This window comes from Hoplias malabaricus, chromosome Y, assembly GCF_029633855.1.
Source record: "Hoplias malabaricus isolate fHopMal1 chromosome Y, fHopMal1.hap1, whole genome shotgun sequence".
NCBI classification, from domain to species: Eukaryota; Metazoa; Chordata; class Actinopteri; order Characiformes; family Erythrinidae; genus Hoplias; species Hoplias malabaricus.
Window position 1 is genome coordinate 25,650,950 of NC_089820.1, and position 23,287 is coordinate 25,674,236.

At 43.7% G+C, this 23,287-nt stretch overlaps 1 protein-coding gene and 1 long non-coding RNA gene across 10 annotated transcripts; one reads left to right on the forward strand and one right to left on the reverse strand.

The window, feature by feature from the left end:
- Positions 1 to 4,654: 4,654 nt before the first annotated feature.
- LOC136678377 (dual specificity protein phosphatase 18-like) lies at positions 4,655 to 21,669 on the forward strand. 9 transcript variants are annotated; one of them, XM_066656428.1, is made up of 4 exons: positions 4,655 to 4,781; positions 16,028 to 16,137; positions 17,762 to 17,852; positions 20,293 to 21,668. In XM_066656428.1, the coding sequence occupies exons 3-4, from the start codon at positions 17,821 to 17,823 to the stop codon at positions 20,852 to 20,854; spliced, it is 594 nt and encodes a 197-aa protein (XP_066512525.1). In that variant the 5' UTR covers positions 4,655 to 4,781; positions 16,028 to 16,137; positions 17,762 to 17,820; the 3' UTR covers positions 20,855 to 21,668. The 9 variants fall into 9 exon arrangements, 8 of the variants coding, with proteins under 8 accessions (XP_066512525.1, XP_066512521.1, XP_066512523.1 ...); XM_066656424.1 differs by having other exon boundaries at positions 17,742 to 17,852; positions 20,293 to 21,667; XM_066656426.1 differs by having other exon boundaries at positions 4,701 to 4,781; positions 16,070 to 16,137; positions 17,742 to 17,852; positions 20,293 to 21,667.
- LOC136678379 (uncharacterized) lies at positions 9,108 to 17,220 on the reverse strand. Its single transcript, XR_010796479.1, has 4 exons — positions 16,937 to 17,220; positions 16,048 to 16,132; positions 14,232 to 15,021; positions 9,108 to 13,381 (listed from the first exon to the last, which is right to left on the reverse strand). It is a non-coding gene; the product is annotated as an uncharacterized lncRNA (long non-coding RNA).
- Positions 21,670 to 23,287: the final 1,618 nt, after the last annotated feature.

A 23,287-nucleotide genomic window follows, 5' to 3' on the forward strand; every position in this document is an offset into this window, starting at 1 on the left:
CCTGTGGACAGTGTCACACACTCACCCAGTCACTCACACACTCACACCTGTGGACAGTGTCACACACTCACCCAGTCACTCATACACTCACACCTGTGGACAGTTTCACACACTCACCCAGTCACTCACACACTCACACCGGTGGTCAGTGTCACACACTCACCCAGTCACTCAAACACTCACACCTGTGGACAGTGTCACACACTCACCCAGTCACTCACACACACTCACACCTGTGGTCAGTGTCACACACTCACCCAGTCACTCACACACTCACACCTGTGGACAGTGTCACACACTCACCCAGTCACTCACACACTCACACCTGTGGACAGTTTCACACACTCACCCAGTCACTCACACACTCACACCGGTGGTCAGTGTCACACACTCACCCAGTCACTCAAACACTCACACCTGTGGACAGTGTCACACACTCACCCAGTCACTCACACACTCACATCTGTGGACAGTTTCACACACTCACCCAGTCACTCACACACTCACACCGGTGGTCAGTGTCACACACTCACCCAGTCACTCACACACTCACACCTGTGGACAGTGTCACACACTCACCCAGTCACTCACACACTCACACCTGTGGACAGTGTCACACACTCACCCAGTCACTCACACACTCACACCTGTGGACAGTTTCACACACTCACCCAGTCACTCACACACTCACACATGTGGACAGTTTCACACACTCACCCAGTCACTCAAACACTCACACCGGTGGACAGTTTCACACACTCACCCACTCACTCACACACTCACACCGATGGACAGTGTCACACACTCACCCAGTCACTCACACACTCACCCAGTCACTCACGCACTCACACCTGTGGACAGTGTCACACACTCACCCAGTCATTCACACACACACACCTGTGGACAGTTTCACCCACTCACCCAGTCACTCACACACTCATACCTGTGGACAGTTTCACACACTCACCCAGTCACTCACACACTCACACCTTTGGACAGTGTCACACACTCACCCAGTCACTCACACACTCACACCTGTGGACAGTGTCACACACTCACCCAGTCACTCACACACTCACATCTGTGGACAGTGTCACACACTCACCCAGTCATTCACACACACACCTGTGGACAGTGTCACACACTCACCCAGACACTCACACACAAACACACACACACACACACCTGTGGACAGTGTTACACACTCACCCAGTCACTCAATCACTCACACCTGTGGACAGTTTCACACACTCACCCAGTCACTTACACACTCACATCGGTGGACATTGTCACACACTCACCCAGTCACTCACACACACACACCTGTGGACAGTTTCACACACTCACCCAGTCACTCACACACTCACACCTGTGGACAGTGTCACACACTCACCCAGTCACTCACACACTCACACCTGTGGACAGTGTCACACACTCACCCAGTCACTCACACACTCACACCTGTGGACAGTTTCACACACTCACCCAGTCACTCACACACTCACACCGGTGGTCAGTGTCACACACTCACCCAGTCACTCAAACACTCACACCTGTGGACAGTGTCACTCACTCACCCAGTCACTCACACACTCACATCTGTGGACAGTGTCACACACTCACCCAGTCACTCACACACACTCACACCTGTGGACAGTGTCACACACTCACCCAGTCACTCACACACTCACACCTGTGGACAGTGTCACACACTCACCCAGTCACTCATACACTCACACCTGTGGACAGTTTCACACACTCACCCAGTCACTCACACACTCACACCGGTGGTCAGTGTCACACACTCACCCAGTCACTCAAACACTCACACCTGTGGACAGTGTCACACACTCACCCAGTCACTCACACACACTCACACCTGTGGTCAGTGTCACACACTCACCCAGTCACTCACACACTCACACCTGTGGACAGTGTCACACACTCACCCAGTCACTCACACACTCACACCTGTGGACAGTTTCACACACTCACCCAGTCACTCACACACTCACACCGGTGGTCAGTGTCACACACTCACCCAGTCACTCAAACACTCACACCTGTGGACAGTGTCACACACTCACCCAGTCACTCACACACTCACATCTGTGGACAGTTTCACACACTCACCCAGTCACTCACACACTCACACCGGTGGTCAGTGTCACACACTCACCCAGTCACTCACACACTCACACCTGTGGACAGTTTCACACACTCACCCAGTCACTCACACACTCACACCTGTGGACAGTGTCACACACTCACCCAGTCACTCACACACTCACACCTGTGGACAGTTTCACACACTCACCCAGTCACTCACACACTCACACCGTTGGTCAGTGTCACACACTCACCCAGTCACTCAAACACTCACACCTGTGGACAGTGTCACACACTCACCCAGTCACTCACACACTCACATCTGTGGACAGTGTCACACACTCACCCAGTCACTCACACACACACACCTGTGGACAGTGTCACACACTCACCCAGACACTCACACACAAACACACACACACACACACACACACACACACACACACACACACACACACCTGTGGACAGTTTGATGATATTACTTTGAATATCATCATTTTGCATTGACTTCCACTGAAAGTGAAGGAGGTTTTTTTCTTTCTCCTGTAAAGATTTTGGAGTTACATGTTTTTCATTTCACAGTGAAATTATTTATCTGTTTATATTTTAGTTTTAGACAAGAATGGCATTTTAATATTTATTTTACTTGCTGTTTTCTGTGTGGTTTGACAGTTTTTGAGGAAAACTGAGCCTGCAGAGATGGGAATATGGCTAATATGGGATTAAAATAAACAATGTGGCAATCTCAGTGCCTTGTATTCCTCCACTGACCCAACTTACAATGTCCACGTAAAGGACCTCTGACCCTGCGTTTTCTTCAGTTTCTTTCCATTTCCTCTTTTTATTTCTTTCTATAACCCTTTTATGAGACTCTACAGAGTATTAGGTATGACCTGGAGTGACCACGGGCCCTACAGCTCTGTCCTAAAGACAGTAGCCCACCATTATTTGAGTCACATTAAATTCAGGTGGCGAGCAGGAAATGTGCAGGTGAATCAGAGGATGTCCTGAACACTGTGGAGCAATGGGCTGGTGTTCTCTGGAGAGATGGAGCTCCATCCCACACCTTTGGGATGTTTGCTGTCCAGTAGCACTTTCAAACACCAGCACTTGTTTTTGGGCTTAAACGGCCCTGTGTTCCTCAGAGCAGTTTTCCAACATTAGTTTACAGCCTTTCTTAGAAGAGTAGAAGCTGTTACTGCAGCAGAGGTGGACACACGACAAGTTAACACCTTTCATTTAAGAATCATGAAAGCCCCAAAAAGCCATGGATTTGCATATTCAGTTTATTTCTGAATTAATTTTATTTCACTCTAAATATTCCTTCATTATCTGTAACCCTTATCCAATTCAGGGTCAAGGTGGGTCCATTGGGCGCAAGGCAGGAACACACCCTGGAGGGGGCGCCAGTCCTTCACACGGCAGCACAGACACACACACACACATTCACTAACACCTACGGACACTTTTGAGTTGCCAATCCACCTACCAACGTGTGTTTTTGAACTGTGCGAGGAAACCGGAGCACCCGGAAGAAACCCACACAGACACAAGGAGAACACACCACACTCCTCACAGAAAGTCACTCGGAGGAAACCCACACGGACACAGGGAGAACACACCACACTCCTCACAGACAGTCACTCGGAGGAAACCCACGCAGACACAGGGAGAACACACCACACTCCTCACAGACAGTCACCCGGAGAAAACCCACGCAGACACAGGGAGAACACACCACACTCCTCACAGACAGTCACCCGGAGAAAACCCACGCAGACACAGGGAGAACACACCACACTCCTCACAGACAGTCACCCGGAGGAAACCCACACAGACACAGGGAGAACACACCACACTCCTCACAGACAGTAACCCGGAGGAAACCCACGCAGACACAGGGAGAACACACCAACTCCTCACAGACAGTCACCTGGAGGAAACCCACGCAGACACAGGGAGAACACACCAACTCCTCACAGACAGTCACCCGGAGCAGGAGTCAAACCCACAACCTCCAGGCCCCTGGAGCTGTGTGAATGTTGGAAGTCTTGAAATAACCAAAAATGTTATTGAGGAAACAAAACCATCATTAAATTATGTTTTCTCAGAAAAACAATGTTTGTTATGAACTGAACATTAAGTATCGTTAGAAAACTGAGTGCAAATAAAAATGCAAAACCATGGCCATTTAGGGCTTCCATACAGAAGAAACACTGGATGAGTCTAAAGCTTTTGGGGTGTATTTAGAGACTTTCATCCAAAGCAGATGAATAAATATTTTGGATTAATGGCACATTTCTTCAAGTTACATAAACCGCTGCTCACATGATAAAGTGCAGTCACAACTAAAGAGCTTTAAAAAGGCTTTGCTGCCCCCTGGTGTACTGTGAATGGTGCATGGCCTGCGAGATGGCTGTGTACTATCTGTGTCTGTCATGTGCTTTTAAACACATGGCTCTGTTTTGTTTTGTTCTTGTTTCTGCCTTTGCCCCCCTCGTGATCATTAGTGTTCCCACCTGTGCCTCCTTTGTGGTCCAGCCTCCCTTAATGTTTCTTGGGTTTTCCTTGTCTGTGGCCTTGATTTCAGAGCTCCTTTGTCTGGTCTTGTATGTGTGTGAGTCTCCACACCTTGGTTCATCATTGGAATCTGTTCGTTTGTGTCAAGTTCTGTAAGTTTGGCTATTTCTTGTGTGTTCCTGGTTAGATTTGTTCTTGTAAAAAAAGTCATTACTCGCACTTACCTCCGCCTACTCATCCATCACCAACGTCTCATTCAGTTAACACCAAGAAATTCCTTGTTGTAGTGTTGTGTGTGTGTGTGTTAAAAGGCAGTTCAAACAATATTTCAAAATTGTTAAATAATTCAGTAAAAAAGCACTTCATAAAACACTTTTTGTGCTGCTCTCCAGTTGGTTTATGCTAGAAAGCAGTCTAATGTGTTTACAAAGCCCTAGTGTCTGTTTATTAATGAAAAAAAAACTGTCTCGATGCAGTACGCTAGGCTTTCTCTCTCTGCTCATAGCATCTAGAGTTGTTTAACACAATGGTGAGAACTCCAAACATTGAAAGGATGAGGATATTGTTCTATTCCTGCTCCATAGGTGGTTAATATTGACTTATTTTTGTTGTTTCAGATAAATTAAGGTGGAAATGTCTCCAAATTCAGGAGATGGCTAACTGCATTAGCGACAGTGCTACAAAATTAACTCAAGTTACAAATGACTTTGTTAATTCAAACAGTGAATATAAACTTTCAGCCACGTACAAACAACAGTCGTTATTCTCTCTCAAACACCCATTCCACCTTAAAAGATGCGCAGCTTTGAGCTGCATTTCCCTGTAATTGCAGATGTTCCCTTTACGTTTAAGACAGAAACCAGGGTGTGATGCTCACTGATCAAAAAGAATAACAATAATTAAAATGACCTCCTTGTTTCTCATATTCCATTCTCTCATCTCTACTGACCACACAGGAGCACTTTGTAGTTCTACTACAGACTATTGTCCATCTGATGCTCTATCATTTGTACCCTATTTTCACCCTGTTCTTCAGTGCTCAGGTCCCCAACAGAGCAGGTATAATTTGGGTGGTGGATCATTCTCAGCGCTGCAGTGATATTGATGTACTGGGCGCTGGTGCGAGTGGATCAGACACAGCAGTGGCGGTGGAGTTTTTAAACCTGTAAGTGCCACTGCTAGACTGAGAATAGTGGGCAGTGTCCTGTGTCCACCGATGAAGCATCAGGTGAGCTACTGTCTCTGAATTTATATGTACAAGGTGGACACACGAGGCAAATAATACCTACTCTGTAGTGGTCCTTCCCATTGAAGATCAGGGTGAAAGGTGGCTTTTAAAACTATCCAGAGCAACAAATGCACCACACAAATAGTTGTAGAACAACAATGTGCAGCTATTGAATATGATAAAATGGCTTTTACAGTACTATGAGTGTAAATACAAGGTCAGATTAATGTTGAGGTTGATCGGCGCACATTAAATACAGGGTGGGCCATTTTATATGGATACACCTTAATAAAATGGGAATGGTTGGTGATATTAACTTCCTGTTTGTGGCACATTAGTATATGGGGGGGGGGTTCAAGATGGGTCGTGACCATGGTGGTCATTTTGAAGTCGGCAATTTTGGATCCAACTTTTGTTTTTTCAATGGGAAGAGGGTCTTGTGACACATCAAACTTATTGGGAATTTCACAAGAAAAACAATGGTGCTTGGTTTTAACGCAACTTTATTCATTCATGAGTTATCTACAAGTTTCTGACCACTTATAAAATGTGTTCAAAGTGCTGCCAATTGTGTTGGATTGTCGATGCAACCCTCTTCTCCCACTCTTCACACACTGATAGCAACACCGCAGGAGAAATGCTAGCACAGGCTTCCAGTATCTGTAGTTTCAGGTAAATGGTTTGCCTGTGATTTATACGCTTACATTATATGAAAGCTATCTGTCCGACTGACATTGAGACAAACTCACACACTGCAGGTGAAACGCAGGCCCTCTGACAAAACAGAGTTTTGTCTATGTACATATGTTTTGTCTGTGCGCGTGTGTAGTGGTGATTAAAGCATTTTCAACCCACTTTGTGTATTTTTCACCCTGACGTCGGCTCTCAGCCCTGCTCACACTGCGCGACCTAAACTTCTGGACGTCTGACTGCTCACGCTGAGCTTGCGAGGGTGTACAAGTGAGTTTGATATTGGGTGGGGGGGGGTGGCACATATTTGCCAATTCCTATGTAGATAAGGTAGAAAATAACTGCATTTATAATGATGTGAAACATCATTTGATTAACATTAAACAGTGAGGCTGTGTCCCAAACCACACACTATGGAACTTTACATACTACACTACAGAGAGCACTGCTAATGTGTGTGTGTGTTTTTTTTTTAAACACACTACTCAGTGCAGCAGTTTGGGACACGGAGACTAATGTTAGCTTGCTCTATATTTAGAGTGCTTTCTCACAACCTGATCACAGCTAATAACGTTCACTAACTCTCAGATCCGGGGCGGCACGGTGGTGCAGCACGTAGTGTCGCAATCACACAGCTCCAGGGACGTGGAGGTTGTGGGTTCGATTGGTTGGTGTGTTCGCCCTGTGTCTGCGTGGGTTTCCTCCGGGTGCTCTGGTTTCCTCCCACAGTCCAAAAACACACGTTGGTAGGTGAATTGGCGACTCAAAAGTGTCCGTAGGTGTGAGTGAATGTGTCTGTGTTGCCCTGTGAAGGACTGGCGCCCCCTCCAGGGTGTATTCCCGCCTTGCGCCCAATGATTCCAGGTAGGCTCTGGACCCACCGCGACCCTGAACTGGATAAGGGTTACAGATAATGAATGAATGAATGAACTCTCAGATCCTTCAGTTTCCTTAACAATACCTGATACAAGCCACTTTCAAAACTGTTGTTTAGTTTTTACCAGATAGCAATGATGGATAATTACAGACGCTCTGACGAAGCGAAGCTGATGTTTGGAGCTACTATATATTTGAACAGTCGCCTCTGAGCAATGTGTGTTCTCCTCCAGTGTCTTAAGATGTTCAGCGGCATTGCAGCAGCAGTTAGAAAAGAAACAAGATGGGTCTCATGTCTCATTGGAAGCATGTCAACTAATAATTGGGAAAATTTGGCAAAAGCTTTTAGATAAAAAAGAAATGAAGGAATGTATAAATAAATATACAAACCCTCTCATGTCTCTATTATTCATTCAGAGCTGTACCTCATTAGGAAAACTTATTCAAACCCTGTCACTACCTGCAGTGCATATATTAGGGCTCTCTGCATGTTGCCCATAGCAATAATCAGTCTTTTTGATTACAGCAATCAGGGTCCTGATGTCCAACTGTCACGACTGATAAAGATCAGGGGAGAAGAGAAAGGTGGAGAAGGGTGCAACGGGTCCATCTTCCTTTACATAATTAAAACAAAATAAGTTTAGCCCCTGTTCATATTTGACTTTCTTTAACCAGTGCAAAAAACAGAGACCAACATTTCTGATGTGTGCGTTGTCCGTTCCCTTTCAGCACCTTCACCACACATCAGCTATTTGGTACAAACTGCATACTTTTATTAGCCTCCTGTCACCCTGTACTGCAATGGCCAGGACCCCAGCAGCGCTGCAGTGACACTGGTGTGTTGTGCTAGTGTAGAGTGGATCAGACACAGCAGTGCTGCTGGAGTTTTTAAACCCTGTGTCCACTCTCTGTCCACTCTGTGAGACACTCCTCCCTCATTGGTCCACCGTTGTAGATGTAAAGTCAGAGACAGTAGCTCATCTGTCGCTGCACAGTGTGTGTCGCTCGTCCTCTAGTCCTTCATCAGTGACACAGGACGCTGTCGGCTGGATGTTTTTGGTCGGTGGACTGTTCTCAGTCCAGACACTGAGGGGTTTAAAAACTCCAGCAGCACTGCTGTGTCTGATCCACTCTACACCAGCACAACACACACTAACACACCACCACCACGTCAGTGTCACTGCAGCGCTGAGAATGATCCACCACCACATCACACCTGCTCTGTGGGGGTCCTGAGCGCTGAGGAACAGGGTGATTGAGACAAACAAACTATGCAAACAAATACACTAGTCTGCAAATGTAAAACTATAAAGTGCTCCAGTACGGTCAGTGGAGCCAATAAAGTAGACACTGAGTTTAGAAAAAAAATGTATATATATTTCCTATAAGTCCTTTTTTAGATTTTATTCAAAGTAATTTTGGAGCATTTCTATTGGTCCGTTCGTTAGATAATCTTCAATAACATCTCAAACTCAAAGCTCAGCACTGATACAAATATGGCCTGTATCCATGGTTCGCCTCTGGGAGGCACAATTTGATAACATACAGTCGACTGCAAAGGTTTGGGCACGACACCTCTGGTGAAATGTAAATTAGTAAGAAATTCAACGTGATATTTTCTTCTCATTTTGGTGCATGAATTATACTTAGAAACTGGAAAACAAACAAGATCGAGCAATCTTCATAAAAAGTTTTAATACATTTTACATTGTGTGGTATCAAATATATCAGAGGATACACAGTCTGTGTTTCTACAAGTGAAATACAAAACCAATTTCCAGAAAAGTTGGGACACTGTGTAAATAAAAACACAATGCAAATGATTTGCAAATTATTTAAGCTCTATATTTAAATGAAAATATTATATATATTTTCACTTAAATATTTATTTAATATATTAATAATCAAAATAAAAAATATTTTTATTTAAGATATTACAAATACTTTTTAAATTTATGAAAATATATGCACAATTTAAATTTAATGTCAGCAACATTTTACAAAAAATTATAACATCACCTCTCGTTTTGGGAACTGAGGAGACAAGTCGCTGTAGTTGTGAAAGTGAAAGGTTTTCCCATTCTTGCTTGTTACAGGATTTCAGCTGCTCAACAGCTCGGGTCTCCATTTAAGTATTTTTAATTTCTTTGGAACTGAGTTATGTACTTAAATTTGTTTAATGTAAAATAATATAAACATACGTTAAGGCCAGCGAGACTCTTTTCTTGGGCTGCTTTGGGTTTTATTTTTATATTTTTGCTGCTTACAACTCTCACCCTCCATGAAGTTAACATTACATTACATAACATTATCTGCTCAGACATTACCACTGAATTTAAGCATCTCTCAGAACAGCATCAAGCCTGTGTATAGTTGGTCTTACCAGTTAGTTGGTTACAAAGCCAGTCTGTTAGTCGGTTAGTTGTAGTTAGTATGTTAGTACATGGCTCCTGGTTACCCCAGGAAATACCTTGATTACTTGATTACTGTATTTCACACATATACACTGTAAGCCCAAAGGTTTGTAGACACCCCTTATTATGAGTGATATATAAAATAGTGCACACACAGCTTGGGAATCAGTAGAACACCACTGTGCCACTGTGTCCTCTGGAGTGATGAAACTCCATCAACTAGCATGAGCTGATCCTATTTACCTGTCCTTACTAATAGCGCTTTTCCACTGCTACCTGGTACCACAACCCCCCACCGTTTCAAGGAGCGTTTGAACCACTTCAAAAGACCACGGTGTAATTTTACGAGCTGCCGTCGTGAGTCGGATTAAAACAAACGTGATCTCTGCTGCAGCTGGAGATTTTACAGATGTAGAGTTGGTGCTGGTCGTCTGCGCTGCGTGGCTCTGCAAGGTTTACACGCCACGGTTTAGTCCCTACTCAACTCGCTCTGAACCACGAGAGAACAGCCACTAAACAAGAACCCGCTTCCAGAACCAGGACCTGATTTAAATGATGGAAAAGCTAAAAGGCATAGTAAAGTAGAGTAGGTACCATGCAGTGGAAAAGAGCCTTAAAATTCTCATCAAATCTCCACAGAAATACTGTACTATCTAGTGCAAAGTGTTACCAGATTAGAAGCTGTTGCTGCATCAAATGAAAGTTAAAGTTAAAGTAAACTGAAATGTTGGAAAAGCGGGTGTGTACAAACTTTTTGGCCATACAGTGCACACAGGAGGCAAATCCATCCAAGTGAGTACTGCGCCAATTACAACAAGTTCATGTTCTACTACACTGTCTTAGGCATAACTCGCAAAAGAATATCACAGCTATGTTTGGTACATCACTGAAATCAGACCTAGCGCTTTTGAAATGTTCATTTCACATGAACGTTGTTGTAATTTCACCTTGTGTAAGTTCAGCCTCGGAAGAGGTAAAAAGTGTAACAGGACTGTCTCCACACGGTTAAGACGAGGACAAGTAAGTCTGCATGACCAAGCAAGAGAGTGCACTGGTTAGTAAGTAGCCACTGATCGCCACTGGCAGCAAGTACCATCAGTCGATTAGTCTCTGTCAGTTTCATAAACACGACCCAAAGGGTTTCACCACCCGGTCAAGTTTTGCACACACATGCGAACGAATGGAAGTCAGCAGCAGGGAAAAAAAAGAAGGATGGAAGAGAAAAGAGAGGAAAGTTAGACGTCAAGAACCAGATGCGGAGGTTTTAATGCAGTTAGTTGGTTAATATCTGTTAGTAACATCTTCCTTTCTCCCCACTACCTCGTAATATTTTTGGACAGCCATGAGAGTAAAGAGTAACATCTGCCCATGTCATGGAACAGAGGAGGAGAGATGGGAAGAGAAACAGGCTCAGGGTTAGTTGCAAGACAGAAGCATTGAAATATTAAGTTATTGCAACAAATGCTGGAGTATGGTTAGTAAAGTTGTGCTCCAATTGCAAATCTCCACCATCAGCACTGGTGAGGAGCTTCTCTGGCACTCACACATGCATCATCCATGAGAAATACACTTTATGCAGAAAGATCTAGAGAACATGACTCTTGACGACCTACCGCAGAACCTCAAGCGTACAAGTTCCCTTTAGTATGCACTCATAAAAATAAAGATTTCCAAGGCCTTGTTCAGACATGAGACTTGCTCCATATCTGACTGTAGGACAGACTTATTGACCTCAGCAAGCCACAGGAATCCCCCCCCCCCCCCCCCCAACTGTATCCAGACCACATTTATAGGTGGGTTCACTTCAAACCTCTGAATCCCCAAATATCTAATTTCACATGGTCATTTCAGCATGTTTTTTTTTTCTCCATCCGTCCGTCCAAATAAGTCGAATATGTGTAATTTAGAAATTGCAATATATACACTGTTTATTTTAAATCAATTTTACTATCAATTTATGTTAATACTGTTATTGATTCACATTATAAAGAGTGGGGGTGGGTATTCTACCTGTTTTCTACAACCTTAATAAAAGTCTGTGACCTGCTTTGGTCAAAAACCCCACAGCAGTGTTCTCCCCCTGTGTAAACAGCCCCTGTTCAGAACGCCTGCTTTCAGCACCTGTTCCTTTAAATGATAATGAGCCGCTCGCTGTTCACCCCGACCCCGAGTGCACAGCAGTGAGGAGCAAGGAGCAGATTTTGTCTGCGCTCTTTGTGTCTCTTTTGCTGCGTTTAACCTCGTCTTTGCTCTCTCACATAAACACGGGTGCAACGCTGTGATTGGACAGACTCACACAAGGGGGCGGGGCCATTCTAAAGTCTCTGCACTTGACGTCAGAAGTGGAGCAGGATCAGCACGGCACGTTTTCTGACTTACGCAGTTCATGGTCCTTTTCACAGTTTGTAGATTGTGGGTCCCTAAATTAATGTACACACTGTACAACGTATGTCCCCTTTAATCAAGGCTCTTTACACTCATGCATGATTTACTAAGAGCGATTCGTTTGAATTCAGCACAACTTTCTGATATCTTTATTTCTAAGAGTGCACAATGACTACGTATTAGGGTTGTATTAGTTGGCACCATCTCTGCTCGCATAACCTCAGTGATGTTAGAATCTGTTAGTAGTAAGACATTTCAAGGCAGTTTCACTTAGTCAAGGCAAAACTGTAGCTTTCAAGGAGATACAAGCATTACAGACGTCAGTGTAAATCTCCACAGTTAGTGCCATAAGCTTCAAAGCGAGGAGTCAGTTCTACTGGACACAAGGAGGAGGAAAACGCATGTAGATCCATTCCATATGAAGCACGGATTTTCAGGACTGTCAGGTCATTGAGGGCTAGGATTTCACAACTAACCTGTGAAGCTAGATAAAGTGCCAAAAGGCCAAATACAGTGTATAATGCATTATATAATCATTACTCAGATAAGCTAATAACCTCAAACAAATGTCCATTTATCAGTTCTAGTCCTATAGCCCACAATTCCCTTAAATCCTTTCCAAAAAGGCATTAGTATTAGTTGAGGGACAGACATTACTGCACTGGAGAGCAATGAAAATATTCCGTCTGAGAGGCATTCCGTCTGAGAGAGTGTGTGAGAGTGTGTCTTGCGTTAGCTCACTTCTCTACCCCACAACATAGGTTTAGTTACAAAAGGAGACAAAGTTAGTGGGACCGCCAATTACAGCTTTTGCCACAGTTTTCAAGCGACACACGCTGAAAAGGATGCCCAAGATGAGGCTTGTTACCTTCCCAGTGTAATCAAGGATAGTTTTTGGCCGGCCATGTCCTAATATTTATAAAGAAATATGATCCAAGTAAATAATTGCAGACAAATCATCCATTACCTTGAGTTCATGCCCAGGAAGAGAGACTGGTTGGCCTTAAAACCAACAATAACTTTCCAACTTTAGAGTGTTTTTTTGAGCAAATCATAGCTCTACTTTCACATAATACAAGTTTTGATTGCTTTTATCTGGGTGTAACATCGTGTAGAATTCCCAGAGTGTGGTCAGCGTGGATGCTCCGCTGCTTGACCTCTGCAAGAGCAGAATATAACACACATTACTTGGAAAAGAATGTCAGGTAAAATCAAGTTTTAGAAACCATGAGATCTCCTTGAAATGATACCAGCTCATTTATTAACTTGAGATCATACCCCTACCACTTGGAGTCTAAATTCTTATTGGGGAAGTGTTAGTGCGACATGACTCTTCAAATGGAGAGAAACACACTCCAAACGGAGGGTTATGAACACATTGTGAAATACTGGCATGTTAGCTGTACAACTTTTTAATTCTAGTAGTACGCTGATGTCGATACCCAGATCCACCTGAAGCTATTGCCTTCAAGCACCTGAAGCTATTGCAATATTTAAGATGGAACTGGAAGGTTCAAACTCAAAGCAGCTGAATTTAGCTTCACATCACAGAGGAGTGAGGGGTGGATGATATTTAATGATGGTGAAACTGTGCTGAAGGCATATCATCCATAATATTTAACTGAAGTCTAGCAGATCCTTCGTAACAGCTGTTCCAGTCTGCAGTGATATCAGAGCGCAACTAGGCACCTTAGAATGAAGAACTGCTCATTTTATTTGTGTTCTGATGACGTATCAGGCTCTTGAAGGGTCGTCCCATTTTGTAGGACACGACTTTAACCACTACGCCCTGTAACTCCAAGTTCCTAGGGGCAAGGGGACACTCAAAACAAAGGGTAGTGGTAAAATTAAGAAATGGGATTGGACCTTACTATGTGAACAAGCTTTTAGCCATAGCATTACCTAAAGAAAAAGAAACAACCCTAAATACTTGATTCACTTGATAGCCAAGCTGGGGGAATTCCTTTTTGAGTACAGTCCTCTGTATTAGTGTCAGGTCAAATACTTACTTGGCTTGGGAGAATGTATTTTGTCATTCTTGGGCAGCAAGGTGATGATAAATAAAGAGTGGACACTATCCTGGCCATCTTCCCTGTTCTCACCTCACCTGAAGAGGAAAGAAGTAGAGGAGAGCAGCAAAAAAATGGAAGGCAACAATGCGTACAATACAAATCTCCATATTAATTTAATCAGGGAAAGTAGATGAGGAAGTTGTGTCTCTGAAGGAAGGTTTGAAGGTGTCTCTGAAGTTTAACAGGTGTGTGAAAAGTGTATCGTATATATATTGGGCAGATTTTGTCATTGATGGATAGAGGAGAAGGGTGGAACATCAGATGTTACAGATATAGGCAAAGTGAGTGAGCAACATGGGGGAAACAAATGCTCCCATTATATTCAATACAGCTGTCTAAGACTAAGATGCAGCATGCCGTTTTTAGCGTACGTCTTGTTTCTATTTCTGATGTGTTGTGCTGCTTTGTTGTTCCGATAAACAGATCTAGGGTACTCACCCATTTAGGGTGCTTCTCGAGCCCACTTCTTCAGACACGCCCATTTTTACCTCGTGTTTGTACTCATGGCCACCACAAAATAAAAATGCCATGTACCTTAGCTTTCTTGCACCAGTCCCTTTGGAGGTACACCTACGCTGACAAGTTTGCAGCTTAGAAATTGGTCAAAAAAAATACAAGCTAGTTAGGATACCAAAGGAGCTGACCTTAATCACAGGAGCCCACCTTTTCAGGACACCATCCGGCAGCATCCAACACTCAGCAGGTGAAGCTTGTGAAGCAGGACGTCCTGAAATACAGATCTGTGAATATACTGTTTCTGTTTTATACAAAGAAATGATCAAATGTGTTTTTACATATCATACAACCATTTATCTATCATTGTACAATGTCTCATGCCTCAAATAATGCACACTTAAAAATTAGACACTTCAAAAATTAAGGGAACTATTTGGGAATCTGTTCCTCTTTCTGCAAAAACAGCTTCTAATGTAATGTGAGGTCTTCCCAGTAGATGATGGAACACTTCAGTAAGCAACCACGAGAGCATCAGAAGAAATATATACTTTATATTACTATATTATAAATCTGCATTGATGTGGGTGCACCACAAATGGGTCTAAAATGTGCGAATTCAGCCTGACAGCATTTCTTACATCATAAACCTAAGAACCACTCCTGTAAACTTGCAAGGCATGGCATTGTGGCTTCAGGGAGACACTAACTGCATATTCATGAGTCAATAAATACTAAATAAACGCAAACCTGAACCTTGGATCAAGACTCCAGGCGAGAGATTTAAAACGTACCGCTGGTACGACATCACAGCTGAAACCGCTAATGCACCTGACTGGCCAGGTATATAGTTATAAAATCCCGGCCTGGACCCTGGATTAAAGGTTTGGATTTGAAGACCTCTGGCAGAGTTACTTCTAAGCCATTTTAAGGTATCTGGGTATATATATATATTTTTTTCTCAGTAATACCTTCCAAATCTATAAGATTAATGAACAGAAATGAGGTTTTGATGACCAGAAGGCCTGGAATACTGAATTGTAGGCAGCACAGCTTATGAATATTTAATATTTGGGAGATTCAAAGGAATACAGCTGGTTCCTGCATTAATTTCGTTTGTATGCAGTTCTATATTTTATTATTTATGTGTGTGGTTGTGTGTTAGTTAATTTAAATGTAAACCAGTGGTAGTCTTGACATTTAGAACAAAGGATATGGTCTTAAGTTGTAAACCCTTCAGCCTATTTCTTTTATGTCCTAAAACGTATGGAACCTTGCAGAAATACAGAAAATCCCCTACCCAAGTCCTCTCTTCCCAGCAGAGCCACCACCACACCGCCTAGGGTATAAACTGCGACGTCTGGTTTCATGCCCATTTCTCTGACCTGTGGTGAGTAAAACAAATTTTTAAATATTTTTAACTTGTGTTCAGTTAGTCGTCAGATCCCATACAACGACAAAATCAAGTTTTCAACGAGTCGTAGTGTTAATTTTCAAATTCTGCAGGCGATAATTCAACGCTCCACCTTAAATGGTGCAGCCGTTATATTCCACCCTCAGCCGTTAGATTTCGATATGAGCTCATTTTAGCCTAGTTTCACTTAAGGTGCAGCGGGAAATTATTATAAGACGCTAGTCAAATAAAAGCAAAGTATACGACTTGGATGAGACTGAAGGGAAATTTCGAGAGGGAATGTATGTTTCAATCTCGTTTAATTTAAGGTGGAATTGGAAATTAGAATGATAAATTAGAACGGGAAAAAAATCCCAACACTACATTTCAGCCTCACTTCACATTACTCAGTAATTTAAGGTGGAACTGACAGGTGCCAGATTATTAGCTAGTACTGCGCCTTTTAAGGTGGAAATGAAAACTCGAATACATTTCCAATTCGAATCTCGTCTAAGTCTGTAAGAGCAGACTGCAATTTAAGATGGAACAGACAGTTCGAACAAAAATGAAACGACGAATAAAAAGCAAATTCCGTCAAGTTTCACTGAGATATAGATAGGGCAGGCGCCACCATACATTAATTTATGTTTAAGGAATGTAATATTTAAATACGAATTTATCCTAAGCTAATTCCATCCTCAATCTAATTCAATAACGTAGGCGTAACACAACACTACAATTTGATCCAGTTGAGTTAAACCTGGGTTAAAATGTCGTGTGTGGACGGGTCGCTTACCTTTGTGTGAGGCCCCACGTGACCAGGTGTTCAATCTCGGAGCTGAGTTCAAGCCTGTGATCTGAGCTCTGCAGCTGGAGATACTGAGACTGCCCAAACACTTCTGATCTGGGGGAGATTGGGATCTGCTGTAGAGACTGAAGCCCTCCCCTCCTTCTGAAGCCCACACTTCTCCTCCTCTCTCCTCTCCTCCTCTGTGTGGAGAGGATGGGGAATATATTTGCAGTCTCCTTGGTAACCGAATGGAAATGGAGCTGTTGTTGAAGCCTGGTTTGTACTAAAAATGAGGTCCCTGCAGTATTTATAGCTCAGCACCTGAGCACAAAGACAGCTTTACATCAGGGTGATGTTTCTCTGGTGGTAGCCTCATTTTTTAGGCTGGATATTTGATTTACTTCCATCTTAAGGCTCGATTGTTTATCATTAGAGTGTGTAAAGGCCTGTATTTTTGGTTTAAATCGTTTAAGTTAAGCTTAACTTTAACCATTAAGAACATAGTCTGTTTTTGTAATTGACTTTTGTCTCTTTCATTCTTCTATTCTATTTATGTATTTTGTTGTGCACTATGTACAGAACTGTCTTGTGGCAGTGTACCTCAGGATCCATCAAGTCTTATTATATATCATTTTTACTGTTTAAAACTGAGCCTCTAAGTGAGTTTGAATAACAATGTTATAATGGGTGATGTCTTTACAATACTAATGTTTGCGTAATAGCTTTGGCAGTGCAATGATGGTGCTGTAGGTATTGTCACTGCCGTACAGCTCCAAAGCCTTGGGGTCCTGTGTTTGAACCTTGCCTACAGGGTGTGTTCCTGTCTCACAGCGAGATGGGTCAAAGCCCAGAGCGACCCCTGATCAGGATGAAGCACTTACAGAAGATGAATGAATGAACACAACTGGTTCCACATGCAGAGGTTTGTGATAATTCTGTCAAAATTTGTACTCATAATGAGCTCATTTCGGCTGGTACACGTTTTAATTACAGCTTGTATAACCTCTCCAAGAAACATTAAAGCAACACTAAGTAAGATTTGGCTTTTCTGCATTTACAGCACTGTACTGAAATCCTAGGGGGGAGGGAAGTGTCTGTAGTCCTGAAATATTGATTGGGTAAATAAGTGATCAGTTCACGTACTCTGTCAGTGTTTTCGCAGAGTTGGAGGGCTTGGTGAAGGCTGCTTTTTCTCCACCTGATAGTAATCGACTTCCATTACAGGAACTAAGACATAAAATAAATAAGCAAAGAGGGGGTTATTTAAAAACTAATCAGGAGTATATTCTTTGGTTGAGGGTTGGCCTTTGTCCTGAATTGGTCTTTGTCCTTATGCGCAGGCAGAGCAGATGGTCTTATTGGGAAAGGAGAGGGCAGTCCACGGCAGCTGGAGCCCATGCACAAACACACACACACACACACACAGGAAAGTTTGTTTTCATGTATCTTAAGGCCTCCACACACATTTCCAATCATGCTGAGGAGATTTAAACTGACCTTATCCATTACTAACCCTAACCTTAGTCTAACCCTAACACTGACCTCACTCTAACCTTGAACCGAACCTTGCACTAACACTAACATCTAACTGACCCTAATACGAAAGCATCAGCACTCCTAAGATTCATGTGAGTAACAAGACTTAAGCAGCACATCACAAACTTATATAGATGGCCGCCTCAGCGTCTCTAAAATACAACTTTATTAGTAAATTAATAACATCTTACTACCTTTCTTGCCATGAATGTGGCCCTATGGGCAGATGTTAAATACATACTACTACTATCCTCATCTTACAATGTAAAGATTTGATTTGTGGGGTCCGGGCTGTGGTCGCTACATGAAATCTTTCTCACAATGGCAGCGTGTTAACAGGTCCCCACAATGTGATATATTCCTGACACACACACACACAAACCTGTGGCTGGTGTCATTAATCCTCTCGTCTTTCCTTTGTTCTTCTCTCTGTTTACTGCGTGCTCCTCGTTCACCATATGCCTCCATGTGCTTTGAGATACTTCAAACCTGAATTTCCAGCACATTTTGGACACCACCTCATCCAACATGAAGTGTATCTATAGGTAGATTATTCCCCTTTCCTCCACTGAGGTTTTGGGAAGCTTTTCCTCCGGGTGACTGTCTGTGAGGAGTGTGGTGTGTTCTTCCCGTGTCTGCGTGGGTTTCCCAAAAAAACACGTTGGTTGGTGAACTGGTGACTCAAAAGTGTCCGTAGGTGTGATTGTGTGTCACCCTGTGAAGGACTGGCGCCCCCTCCTGTGTGTGTTCCCGCCTTGGACCCACTGCGATCCTGAATTGGATAAGCAGTTTCAGACAATGAATGAAAAAATGAATGATTTTTAAGGTTGCATGTTTAAAAGTGAATTTTTATTTAGTTATTTATTTTAATATTATACATTTTATGTAACTGGCTGATTTTTATATTTTAATATCTTATTATAAATAAAACGTGCTGTAAATTTACAGCTGAGCTGAGTATGTCCCAATTCATCGTTTCCTCTAAAACGACAAGACAAGTGTGCACTTCAAGGGTGGAGGGGCAAGGTTTGGGACAGAGCCAGCGGGAGTGTCGCTGTGCGTTCACAGTCGAATTCACAATGCGATTTGAGCCCTTTGAGAGAACATAGTCCAACGGAAAATAAAATGGCATTACGCTGTTTACGTAGCATACGCTACATTCGCTTGACTTTTTTTTACGTGTTATTGTAACGACTGTATACCACAGGTAAAGACTCAAATGCTAATTGTAATGTGAAGTAAATAATGTTCTCAGTTTATCGATGTTTCGGCCAGTTTTACCGCTAAGTGTGTATTAATATGGCGAAGATAATCCGGGGCGGAACACAATGTGTTTATGGGCACATTTTACTCTGAAATGAAGGGCATAGATAAGCATTTTGTTTCCGGTTTTGCTTCCGCGACAGCCTCTGTCTAGAAGGGATTTAGACAAGATGTCAGAGCATTGCTGTGAGGATTTGATGGCATTCAGCCACGCAACAACGTTTAAGAAATCAATTCTGGAGCACAAACACTAATAATCTCATTCCAGCTCCACCACTCCAGAGAACATGTTCCCATTGCTCCACGCCCAAATAACTGGGGTATTATACCCCCCTTGGCACAACTTGGCATTGAGCATGGTGACCTTGGGGTCCAGTCCTGTTATACACAGCAGCCTGTGTCTTAAATGTGTGCACCTTAAAGTAGATGACGTTTTAGACAGAGTATGTCTTGGTTCATAGTAAATATTAGGAACAGGACTCTTAATATTAATAGGACATCTAAGATTAATATTCAGCCCTGAATTCAGACTAACATTGTTTCCAAATACTTAATCAATCCAGGTATATCCCTGATGGAAGCACCATGTCCGGCCCTGGGGCTCGTCTGGCAGGAGTGGGTCAGATAACCGAGTTCCTCTACATCAGCAACGGCAAAGCAGCTAAAGACAGCTCAGCTATAGCTGGCCTCGACATCACCTGCATTATAAACGCCACTCAGGACCAGGGCAAGCCTTGCCTCCCTACTGTTGAGTACGTCTGGGTCTCTGTCGCCGATTCCCCTGAAACGCAGCTGGAGGAATATTTCGACTCAGTGGCAGATAAAATCGAGAACGTGAGAGCCCAGCGGGGTCGGGTCCTGGTGCATTGCTGCGCCGGAGTGAGTCGCTCAGCCACTCTGTGTCTGGCTTTTCTCATCAAGCACTGCAGCATGTCTCTACTGGAGGCTCACGAACTTGTAAAGTCCAAAAGACCCATTATCAGACCTAACAGTGGCTTCTGGACGCAGCTGATCCGGTATGAGGAGAAGCTGAGGGGGACAAGCTCGGTGGTGATGGTATCCTCGCCTGTGGGACTGGTTCCAGATTTGTATGAGAAGGAAACCAGAGGTTTGATACCATTTTGATACACGGGTTGTTTGATGCCAGCTACTAAAATAATTCACTGTTTACACAGCGGTTCCAGGTGGTTAAGCTGCACCTGTTGTGGAGAGACATTCAGTAGTACACACACAGCTCGTATTCTCTCTATTGAGAAGCATGAGGGCAGCACGGTGGTGCAGCAGGTCAACTGTCTGTGAGGAGTGTGGTGTGTTCTCCCTGTGTCTGCGTGGGTTTCCTCCGGGTGACTGTCTGTGAGGAGTGTGGTGTGTTCTCCCTGTGTCTGCGTGGGTTTCCCCCGGGTGACTGTCTGTGAGGAGTGTGGTGTGTTCTCCCTGTGTCTGCGTGGGTTTCCCCCGGGTGACTGTCTGTGAGGAGTGTGGTGTGTTCTCCCTGTGTCTGCGTGGGTTTCCCCCGGGTGACTGTCTGTGAGGAGTGTGGTGTGTTCTCCCTGTGTCTGCGTGGGTTTCCTCCGGGTGACTGTCTGTGAGGAGTGTGGTGTGTTCTCCCTGTGTCTGCGTGGGTTTCCCCCGGGTGACTGTCTGTGAGGAGTGTGGTGTGTTCTCCCTGTGTCTGCGTGGGTTTCCTCCGGGTGACTGTCTGTGAGGAGTGTGGTGTGTTCTCCCTGTGTCTGTGTGGGTTTCCTCTGGGTGACTGTCTGTGAGGAGTGTGGTGTGTTCTCCCTGTGTCTGCGTGGGTTTCCTCCGGGTGACTGTCTGTGAGGAGTGTGGTGTGTTCTCCCTGTGTCTGCGTGGGTTTCCTCCGGGTGACTGTCTGTGAGGAGTGTGGTGTGTTCTCCCTGTGTCTGCATGGGTTTCCTCCCATGGTCCAAATTTATTTGTACATATTTATCGTAGACATGATGTTCTGTCTCTATTGTTTTATAAAACTTTTGTTTAGAAATTGATGTGAAAATATTAATAAAATTGTCTTTTTTGATAATCCTCAAGTTTTTTGGGATGTCATCTGCACGTCCACACTTTCACAGAATCCTTCCCAATCACACTTTTATATCAGTCGACAGGTTCCAGTGTTGCCTAGTGCCTTCAGAAGAGAGATGTGAGGAGAGAAAAGAGGTAAATGCTACCCACCCAGAGAGTGAGGCTAATTGTGCTCTCCTGGTCTCTAATGCATCCGGGGATCGAGCCAGTGATCACCTGAGAGCGAGGCCAACCTAGGGGTTCAATTATCATGAATACAGTGTACTGAAATCTGTATATTCCGAGTCCACACTTCTGGGGTTATTTTAGTTCACACACCGACCAGAAGATGGCAGAATATGACTTCAGGCCAAACGTGTTCATTCACATTACTGACTTTTTAAGGTAAATTCATACAATCTTTTAGTTCCTTTACATCCGTGCACCACTGTTACACCACTTCTGGTTTAAATTTGTGTTCTCCATCAAGTGCTGTGAAGTATTACCAATATCACACACACACACACACTTTATACACTGATGTCTAAAAATATATTAATCCCTTGGGGATATTGTGGCAGTAAACGCACACACAGCAGTGGGCAGCTATTTTAGCCGCAGTGCTTTTGGAGTAATTCGGGGGTCAGCTGCCGTGATCAAGGGCCTTTCAGCTGTGAATATTGAGGGAAGAGTAAGCACTGTTTATTCACTCACCACTCACTTTTTCCTGCTGCTCCAGGGGACAGAACTGTGACTTTTCAGTCTGAAAGCCACTGTGTGAAAACGGCTTTGAAAAATAAGTAAAACCCATCAGCGCTTCCCTCCACAGAAACCTTCAGTAAAAGAAAAAGTCGCAGTGACAGCCACAGCACATTCTGAATACTCTGTTTATTTTAGACTGTTTATAATGACTCATGTAAAGAAAGACGATGGTGGTGCACACTCCACGTCATGAACCAAAAACAACACAACACTGGAAATGAAGTTTCTGGATGTCTTCACCCAGGATGGAGTTTCCCGATGGTGTGTATTCGGTAAATGTGCATGTGGAAGAAAGACAAACACACACACCACCTGTGTGGGTGTGACCGAGGCCTCGGGTTTCTCGGTTTCCAGCAGTTGTCCTTCCTGTAGAAAGCCTTTTTATTTATTTATTTTACAGCACGAAAACACTCAGCTCAGTTACTGGTTTTACAACATCAGTTATGTTCTGAACCATTCCCTGAGAATCCCTCACACGGAGGGGCTCTGGAAACTGGGCCGAGGGGGTTTGTGGTGGCTGCACAGAAACGCTAAAATAGATGGTCTCACAATCTCAGTTTGGCGTTGAAAGCAGACTGCACACTTTTCCGGTTTATTTCCTGTTTTGTGCTTAACACCCACAGTCTCCTGACTGCTTTTCCAGGGAAAAATTCCCAGCACGTCCCTAATACGTCTAAAATGGTTTAAAGGAACTGTTTCCCCTGCTGTCCATAGACCATCTCTAGTTGTCGGATTCTCTCCCAAAAGAAGCCAAGTTTAAATGAATCCCACCTGGAT